We start from the raw sequence: 9395 nt of genomic DNA on the forward strand, positions 1-9395 counted from the left end.
TAAAGGAGAAACGCGGCTGCGGCCCCACCGGGCACAGCCCCCTCCCCACGGCCGACATCCCCCCGCTGCGGTGGGCACACGGGGCTGGATGCTCCCCCACGGCCGGTGGCCCCACACTGGGGTGGTCCAACAGGGCTGGACCCCTCCCATGGCCGGCTTTCCCTCCCAAGGGTGGTYCCAGGGGGCACAACACCTCCTCATGGACATCATCCCACCCCTGGGGCGGTCCCAGAGGGCAGGACCCTTCCCCTGATGATGGTTATCATYATCTTCAGCAGGGCTGGCCCACACTGGGGTTGGTTTCCCATGGCATTCCCCCCCCACTGGTGTGGTCCCACGGGACTGGATCCCCCAAATGACCAGAATCCCCCCCACTGGTGTCGTCCCATGGGATTGAATCCCCCAAAATGACCAGCATCCCCCCAACTGACCAGTATCCCCCCAAATGACCAGCATGCTCCTGCTGGTGGGGTCCCATGAGACTGAATGCCCCAAATGACCAGCATCCCCCCAAGTGACCAGTGTTCCCCCAAATGACTAGCATCTCCCCACTGGTGTGGTCCCATGGGATTGAATCGACCCAAATGACCAGCATCCCCCAAAATGACCAGTATCCCCTCACTGGGGTGTTCCCACAGGACTGGATCCCCAAAATAACTAGCATCCCCCCACTGGGGTGGTCCTACGGGATTGAATCCCCCCAAATGATCAGCATCCCCCCAAATGACCAGTATCCCCCCAACTGACCAGCATCCCCTCACTGGGGTGTTCCCACAGGACTGGATCTCCTAAATGACGAGCATCTCCCCACTGGTGTGGTCCCATGGGATTGAATCGACCCAAATGACCAGCATCCCCCAAAATGACCAGTATCCCCTCAACTGACCAGTATCTCCCCACTGGGGTGTTCCCACGGGATTGAATCCCCCCAAATGACCAGCATCCCCCCACTGGGGTGGTCCCACGGGACTGGATCCCCCAAATGACCAGCATCCCCCAAAATGACCAGTATCCCCTCAAATGACCAGCATCCCCCCAAATGACCAGCATCCCCTCACTGGGGTGGTCCCACTGGGCTCAGACCCCATCCTGCTCCATGGTGAGCCCAGCCCCCACCTCAGCCGCCCCCATGCCCCCCCTGCTCACCTGATGTAGCCCACCTGGGGCCTGTGTGCCAGCTGCCAGCGGTAGGACGTCTTGTCCCTCCAGCCGACGTTCCGAGGGTCCTTCCAGAGCAGGCGGACGTGGTCGGGCGTGTGGCCCGTGTGCCACAGCGCGTTGCGCAGGTGCTCGCCAGGACCCGTCGAGGATTTCACCGCCTGCGGGTGCGAGGGGGTGTCATGGGGGGCGTGAACAGGGGGACTGTCCYGGTTTATGGAGGGGGCCAGCACCCACCTTGAGCTGCAGCCCCGGCTCGGCCACGGCGCGGAACGGGGTGGCCTGCCAGTAGGTTTGCTCYGTCTGCTTCCACATCACCACGTAGAAGCTGGCGCTGTCCTGGTAGCTGAAGATGAAGCCGGCGTAGTCGTCGTCGGTGATGGTGTTGACGTGGAAGGTGCCCTCAAAGTCCACYCCGTTGAAGGCTGTGTAACCTACGGGCAGGAAACGCACGGGAGCCGCAGCCCACACACCCTTCACCTCTCTGTGGGGTCAAGAGCCGGCCCTCACTGCCCTGCACAGCGGGGTGGGAGTAGGAAGTGGGAAGTGGGCGAAGGAATCTTACCCACAGCCAAACCCGGGTCGCTGTTCATGGTCTGCACGATCTCCATGCCCTGTGGGGTGACAGCAGGGTGAGGGTCACCCCAATCCCGCTCACAGCCCCCTCAACCCCTGCAGCACAGCCCCCAGCACCACCACGGGGCGCAGCACCCACACCTGGTTGAGGACAACCCAGTTGGGGTCGATCTGGGCRTCCCCCTCGGGGTCCAGGATGACCGTCTGGTAGGCGCGGAAGTCGGTCAGCGTCACCTCGGCGCTCTCGGGGCACACGTCCAGCTGGTCCACCACCGTGTCATTGTCGAAATCCTCCTCACAGACATCACCCACGCCATTCCCTGGGGACACGTGCCCAGTCAGGACTGGACTGAGCCCATGCAGGTCTGCCCACCCTCCCCACCCCATTCTCACCGTCCGAGTCTTTTTGGTTGGGGTTGGGGATGAGGCGGCAGTTGTCTGGGCCAGGTGCCACGTAGTCCGGGATGCCATCGTTGTCATCGTCGTTGTCACAGTCATCCCCCAGCCCGTCGTTGTCCGAGTCCAGCTGGGAGCTGTTGGGGATCTCGGCRCAGTTGTCCTTGGTGTCCTGGTGCCCRTCCCCATCRCTGGRRGCAAGARMAAAATCAGAGCAACGCCAAAACYGGGGATGTGGCACYACATCCCAGCTCCCTGAAGACCCTCTCCTGCCAGGTGCCTGAATTGGGAGCCCAGGGACACAATGGGGAGGTCACCCCATGGCAGTGCCATCCACACCTGTCCTCGTTGGTGTCACAGATGTCTCCTACCAGGTCACTGTCCATATCTGTCTGGAGGAGAGCGGAGCCCGAGTTCAGTGGACATCCCGGGGTGAGGAAGACGCTCCCTGCTGGGTCAGGCCCCACTTGCCCCAGACCCCCTGGTCCACCTTGGCCCCAGCCATACCTGAGTGGGGTTRCTCATTTCGGGGCARCTGTCACAGGCRTCCCCRACCCCGTCCTCGTCCCKRTCGGTCTGCAGAGGGTTGGGCACCTTGGGGCAGTTATCCAGCATGTTGGGAATCCCTGCAAGGACAGCGCTGGGTGGATGCCCTCCCCCAGCCCAGAGGGACAGSCCTCCTGGCCCAGCCAGGCCACCCCAACGGCCACTCACCGTCCCCATCGATGTCGTTATCACAAGCGTCCCCCTCGCCATTGCTGTCTGTGTCCCKCTGGTCGTTGTTGGGCACGTTGGGGCAGTTGTCACAGGCATCCCCAAAGGAGTCGGTGTCTGAATTCTGCTGGTCCTTGTTGGGGAAGAGCCGGCAGTTGTCCTGTGGGGAGGAGGACAGGGATGATGGCACTAGTGGTGGCAGGGGGACAAGAGGCCGTGGTCAGAGCGGTCAGAGCAGGAGGTCTCCAGCACTCTGAGACCATTCCCAAGCCAGCAGGACCATTCCCTGCTGGACCCCAGGAGAARCATCTTGAGGAACTCAGAATTGAGCCAAAAGGAGGAGCCCTCCCAGAGCCACTGCCATGGCCACCAAGGCCACCCCAGCACAGCCACCTCCACATTCTTGACGCCATCACCATCAGCATCATCATCACATTGGTCTCCGATTCCATCGTTGTCAGCATCCTCCTGCCCCGAATTGGGCGTCAGGCGGCAGTTGTCCTGTGGGCACAGCCGGACATTAGGGACATTAGGGACATTAGGGAGGAGATGGGGTCTGGGGCACGGCCCTGCTGGGGTCCCTGTGCCCCCCACCCCCCGTGCCCCCCCTCCAGGAGCCCACCTGCTTGCAGTGCTTGTTGTTGTCGATGCAGGGCAGGGGCTCATCGGGGTACCCGTCCAGATCCGTGTCCGGCCCACACACGTTGCCATTGCCAGCCCAGCCCACGTTGCACTGAATAAAGAACAGATCAAGGGCTGGAAAGGGCCCYAGCAGGACCAGTGCCGCCCATCCTATAGCCCCCACACCCTCCTCCTGTCCCTGTCCCCTGCTCACCGCGCAGGAGATCTCCCCATTCCTCTCAAACAGGCAGAAGCCGTTGATGTCGCAGGGGTTGGAGGTGGGAGTGCGGCAGGATCTCTGMGGGATGCAGCCCGATGTCTGGTTCCCCACAAAGCCCGACTTGCAGGGCCCGCACTTGTAGGATCCCTGGGGAGGAGAGAGGGCAGGGRTGGGATGAGGGGAGCCCAGAGGCTCCAGGAGCCAGGGAGGGAGGGGACAGCGCTGCTCACCACTGTGTTGGTGCAGATGGAGTTGGGGTCACAGCCCCCGTTGTTCCCATCGTTGCACTCGTCGATGTCTGTGCAAACCTGTGAGCAGCGTGGCAGAAACGCTCACCCGGGGCCTTTCCCCGTGGGCAGTTCTGCCCATTCCTGCCCTCGGGGGAGCTGACCTGCTCCCCAGGCTGTCCTCCATTCCAGAGAGCCCACGGGGACCTGGCTGAGTCCCGTGGCACTGCACTCACCTGTTTGCTGGCCTTRGCATAGTCCACCCCCACGCCAGAGACGGTGTTGCCTCGATAGCCACGGGGACAGGGCTCGCAGCGGAACCCGGGGGCTGTGTTGATGCACTTGGAGCCGGGGAAGCAGGGGTTGGCATGGGCACACTGCAACACCAGGAGAGAGAGTTCGGCTTCATCCTTGGGCACAGCATCCCACCCCTCGAGGAGAATCCCACATCCCACTCCTCCGGGTGTCCTGGGGATGCCCTTCCTGAGAGGAATCATCCTCTGCCCATGTGTCCATGGCAGTTCTGGGGCTGCTGGTCCCCCCCAGCCCGTGCCCACCTCCTCGATGTCCACGCAGTGYGTGCCGTTGCCCTCCAGCCCCGGCGGGCAGGGCCCGCAGCGGTACCCGGGGTACTCGTACGTCTCCATGCAGTCCACGCCACTGAAGCAGGGGTTGGGRTTGCAGCGGGACCGGTGCTCGTGGAAGCCTGAGGAGAAGGGAGGCAGGTGAGGGGTGGGACGGGGTGGCCCTTTGCCCCCCGAGGTGGGAGCAGAGCCTCGCCAGCACTCACCGCAGACCTGGCACTCCATGATGGTGTTGCGGATCAGGGACATCTCCTTCACCTGCGAGGCACAAGGGGACAGAGCACCAGGAGGCTGTTGGCACTGATATCTGGGGAATCCAGCCCAGGCAGTGCCAGTCTCCCCCCAGTCCCACCTGGTCCCTAATGTCTTCCCGCAGCTCGCTCAGGACCCGGTTGAAGAGGGTCAGCTGCGTGACCAGTGCCTTGGTCTGCTCACCTGCCAGCAGCAGAAAGGACAAGGTCAGTCCCAGGACAGACACAGCCTCCCGGGGCCATGGGCCAGCGCTGCTCTGCCCATTGGCACTGAGCTGGGAGGGTGAGGCATTGGACAGCCTGTGCTTCACCCTGGTTCACACAGGACCCCTTTTCCCATAGCASAACCTCTGATCCCACATGGGGCACTGGGACAGGCTGGGCAGGGATTTCTGCCTTCGTGGAGCCCCAAATGCCTCACACCAGGGAATGAGGGAAACAGAGCAGGGACTCACCCAGGATGGAGGCCAGCACGCTTGTCACTGCAAGGAGAGAGATGAGACATTACCAAATGCTGCTGTCACACCACAGCAGAGTCACCTCACACGGTCACTCCTGGTGCAGCGCTGGGGCTCCCACCTGTGTGGGGACACTGGCCCAAGAGGGGCAGGAACATCTCTCTGTGCTGTCACCCCTCACCTCCCTATGCCAGGTGACCCCGTARGCCCCCCAAGCCATTACCTGCACTGTGAATGGACTCATCTCCTTGGAAAGGGCACTCGCTCAGGGCCCCCACACGGCTCATGGACCCTCCCAGGATCAGCTTCATTGACTCTATGAACCCCTGATGCACGTGGGAGGATGCAGTCAGTGTGGGGGGCTCTGCCCATCCCCAAGGGTGCAGTGGCTGGGGTCTCCATCCCCCCGGCGCTCACCTGCATCCTCTGGTAGGACTTCATCCCTGTGCGCACCTCGATGGACTCCACCTCACCCAGGGGGATCTCGGACAGCTCGGGCAGCCCCACGCTGGAGTCCGTCTGCTTGCAGTCGACGTAGAGCTCCACGCTCAGCGTGTCCCTCCGCAGCCCGCTCAGGCGCACGATGACAGAGTGGCTCTGCCCGTCCGCCAGCTGCGCGTGCTGCAGGTTGACCGAGTGCACCTTGTTGTCCTCACGCAGGTACCGCACCAGGACTGCGGAGGAGCGGGAAGGGGCCGTCAGCTCCCCCCGAGCACCGGCAGAACCCCGGGACCAGCGTGTGCCTATTGCTCTTCCTTGCAGGAGCCCGTTTGTCTCAGAGTTTGTCCCAGTCCCTCCCCACACGGAGGGCACCCACCTTTGTTGATCTTCCCCACCACGGAGACCTCCAGCCACCGAGTGTTGTCCTTCTTGGAGTAGAGGCCGAAGAGGGTCCCCCCCTGCTTGGGGGGCAGGCGGAAGGTGGACAGGAGGTACACGTCATTGACGGTCAGGAGCTCCATACGGATCTTGTGGGCCACGCTGGCCATYTGCCGAGCCTCGCTCACCAGCAGCAGGTCGATGACTGCGGGACACGAGCAACGGGGTCGCCTCCGCACCGGCAGCCGCAGCTCCGCCCGGTGACCACCGGGATGCCCGGTGCGGTCAGAGCGGGGGTGGGGTGGGGGTGTTCCTGGACCGCCGGGCCCTGGGGGAACCGGGGAAGCCCCGGGGGCTCCGGGGTCGGCCCCGCGCGGTGGCGCTCCAGGACCGGCCGCGCTGCCGAGAGGGACCCGCGGAGCCCCCGACCCGGCGAGTCCCGGCCCGGAGCGCGCCCCGCTGTTGGGGCTTCCCCGCATCCCGTTCTGCGGAGCTCCCCGCGGGCCAGCCCCAGCTAGGGGCGGCCGGGACCGGGAGATGCCGGAGGGACGCTCGGGCCCCCAGAACCGGCCCGGGGCGCTTAACGGGAAGCGCGGACAATTTGGTCCCGCTACCGCACGGGAGCCCGCCTGCTCCGTGCAGCCGCACCGGGCAGACCGAGAGCGGCTCCGGCTCCGGGGTCATTCCCCGCCGCGGCACTCCCCCGCGGCACCGAGCCAGCATCGGAACCGGCCGTCACCCCGCGCCCGGGGATGAACGTTCGYTCGTCCCCGCTGCCCGCAGTCCAGCTCTCCCGGAGCGAACGGAGCCGCTGTCAGCGGCCGCGGGACGGTGTCTGCCGCTGCCGACCCCCGACTGTCCCCCGTCCCGCCGCCCSTTCGGGACCGCCCCGCCGCCTCCCCGAGCCCCCCCGGTACCTTGCAGCCCCGGACGCGCGGCGGCGGCGGCGCCCAGCAGCAGCAGCGCCAGGAGCGCGGGGCTCCCCGGTGTCCCCATGGTACCGCCGGTGCCGCCGGTGCGGAGCGGAGCGCGGCGGGGCGGGGTGGCGCACGGGGGAGGGGCCGGCGGGGCCGGCGAGGAGGAAACAAAGAGCCGTCAATCACCGGGCGCATCCCGGGGACACCGGCGGGCCACCGGCCGTGGCCCCGACCCCGGAGCGGGGCACCGTGCCGGCGCGGCGCACYGGGCCCGGGGCTGCGGGGACCCCCGGTACTGCCCGCCCCGGGGCGGCCCCCGCTCGCAGCACCGGTTCACCGGGAGGTCAGGCGGGCGGGCTGGGGCCGCCCCAGCAGCGCCGGAGCATCCCGGGCCGGGAGAGCGGGACCGGCCCCGGGGCCGCTTTGTCCGGGAGTGCCCCGCGCCGCGGAATCCCCCGGGCCGGCAGAGCCCCGGGGCCRGTCCGTACCGCCGGGGGATGCTCGGGCCGGCGAGCCGCTCCCGCGGAGCTCCGGCCAAGGCGGGCGGGCGGGCGGCCCGCGGCGTCCCGGCCGTGTGTTTACAGCTGTTTCCCCCGGTGCCATAACAACGGGCCGAACCCGGCCCCGAGGCCGCCCCAGCCCCGCGCCCCCGGTCCGGCCCCGCGCCAGCGGCCCCGCGTAACGGAGGGGTGCGGGCGGTGGAGGGGGGCTGTCCCGGGCCGCACACGAGGCGTTTTCCCTTCGGAGCTGCCAGCGGGCTCCCGGCCCGGCTGCTGGCCATGGAGATGTGCGGAGGGAGGTGCGGGGTGAGCAGGGTGAGCGGTGCGGAGCTGAGCTGAGCGCTGCGGGGCGATGCGGGCGGATGCGGAGCTAAGCAGGGCTGAGCAGTGCGGAGCTGAGTGGTGCGGGGCACAGCAGGGTGAGCAGTGCGGAGCTGAGCTGAGCTGTGCGGGGCAATGCGGGCAGATGCGGGGCTCAGCGATACGGTGCGGGGCAGAGCAGGGCTGTGCGGTGCGGGGCTCTGCGGGGCAGAGCAGGGGGAGCAGTGTGGAGCTGAATTGCGCGGTGCAGAGCGATGCAGGGAAATGTGGGGCACAGCAGCGTGAGCTGTGTGGAGCTGAGCTGTGCGGTGCGGGGCGGGGCAATGCGGGACGAAGATCGGTGAGCAGTGTGGAGCTGAGCTGTGCGGTGCGGGGCATAGAAGGACTGTGCGGTGCGGGACTCTGCGGGACCAAACAGGGTGAACACTGTGGGGCTGAGCTGAAAGGTGCGGGGCGATGCGGGTGAACACTGTGGGGATGAGCTGAACGGTGCAGGGCACAAAAGGACTGGGCGATGTGGGGCTGTGCGGTGCGGGGCCCTGCGGAGCCAATCAGGGGGAACACTTTGGGGCTGAGCATAAAAGTGCGGGGCGATGCGGGACCAAGCAGGGTGAACACTGTGGGGCTGAGCTGAACGGTGCGGAACACAGCAGGGCTGTCCGGTGCGGGATTTTGCGGGGCGTGAAGGAACGCGGGTCCCGGCCCCAAGGACCCTGCACACACCACCCTTCCCGCCGCCGGACTCCGCTCGGCTCCGCTCCATCCCCGAGCCGCCCGCTCGGTGCCGCCGGTGCCGCCCCGCGGCGGGGGCGGGCGGGGCCGCCCGTCCGGTTCCGGGTCGGCGGAAGATGGCGGCGCCCATGGAGCTGTTCTGCTGGGCCGGGGGCTGGGGGCTGCCCTCGGTGGATCCCGACTGCCTGGCTGTGCTGGTGAGCGGCGGGGCCGGGGCGGCGGGGCCGGGACCGGACCGGGCCGGGGATCCCGAGGGCAGACCCCCGTTCTATCCCTCCCTCCGTCCCTCCCGCAGACCTACGCGCGGTTCACGGGGGCGCCGCTGAAGGTGCACCGGGTCACCAGCCCCTGGAGGAGCCCCTCCGGTAAGGGACCCGCCGAGCATACCGGCACCGCCGGGATCCCCCCGCCCCATTGCACCCGCGTGGTCCCGGTCCCCCCATTCCCCACCATTGCACCCTCCACACCCCCACCCAATAACAGCCTCCCACCCCATCGCATCCCTCATGTGACCCCCACACACTACTGGTCTCCCTGCCCTATTGCACCCCTTTATCTCATTGCACCCCGTTCCCATTGCACCCCCATCCCACTTCACCCCCCATCCCACACCCCCTTATTCCATTGCACCCCCTTATCCCATTGCACCTGCCTTCCCATTGCACCCCTATCCCATTTCGCCCCTTATCCCACACTGCACGATCCCACCCCATTGTGCTCCCTGAACCCCATCACACCCCCTGTCCCATTGCTGCCCTCCATCCTATTGCACCCCCTGCCCTATCACACCCTCCCACCCCATTGCATCCCTTATATCCCCAAACAGCACTGGACCTCCCCCCAGTCCCATTGCACTCCCCATCCCATTGCACCCCCCATGCCATTGCACCCCCCATCCCAT

General features: G+C 66.5%; 2 protein-coding genes across 2 annotated transcripts in view; one reads left to right on the forward strand and one right to left on the reverse strand.

Annotated features, from left to right (window-relative positions):
* Positions 1–1142: 1142 nt before the first annotated feature.
* On the reverse strand, positions 1143–7081 carry THBS3 (thrombospondin 3). Its single transcript, XM_057384791.1, has 21 exons — positions 6942–7081; positions 6023–6229; positions 5623–5879; positions 5429–5531; positions 5203–5229; positions 4849–4931; positions 4703–4754; positions 4470–4618; positions 4149–4289; positions 3916–3993; positions 3680–3832; positions 3467–3577; positions 3238–3345; positions 2845–3004; positions 2638–2756; positions 2470–2522; positions 2128–2321; positions 1876–2054; positions 1724–1772; positions 1396–1592; positions 1143–1319 (listed from the first exon to the last, which is right to left on the reverse strand). The coding sequence occupies exons 1-21, from the start codon at positions 7018–7020 to the stop codon at positions 1143–1145; spliced, it is 2676 nt and encodes an 891-aa protein (XP_057240774.1). The 5' UTR covers positions 7021–7081.
* A 1466-nt stretch (positions 7082–8547) lies between these two features.
* MTX1 (metaxin 1) overlaps positions 8548–9395 on the forward strand; it is a 3494-nt gene continuing 2646 nt past the window's right edge. Inside the window, exons 1-2 of the mRNA XM_057384793.1 lie at positions 8548–8691; positions 8790–8859. Coding sequence (XP_057240776.1) covers positions 8611–8691; positions 8790–8859 — 151 coding nt within the window. The 5' untranslated portion in view covers positions 8548–8610. The remainder of the gene's footprint in view (positions 8692–8789; positions 8860–9395) is intronic.

The sequence above is a fragment of the Malurus melanocephalus genome, unplaced genomic scaffold (genome assembly GCF_030028575.1).
Source record: "Malurus melanocephalus ecotype Western Australia unplaced genomic scaffold, MMel_1.1 scaffold_746, whole genome shotgun sequence".
In the NCBI taxonomy this organism is placed as follows: Eukaryota; Metazoa; Chordata; class Aves; order Passeriformes; family Maluridae; genus Malurus; species Malurus melanocephalus.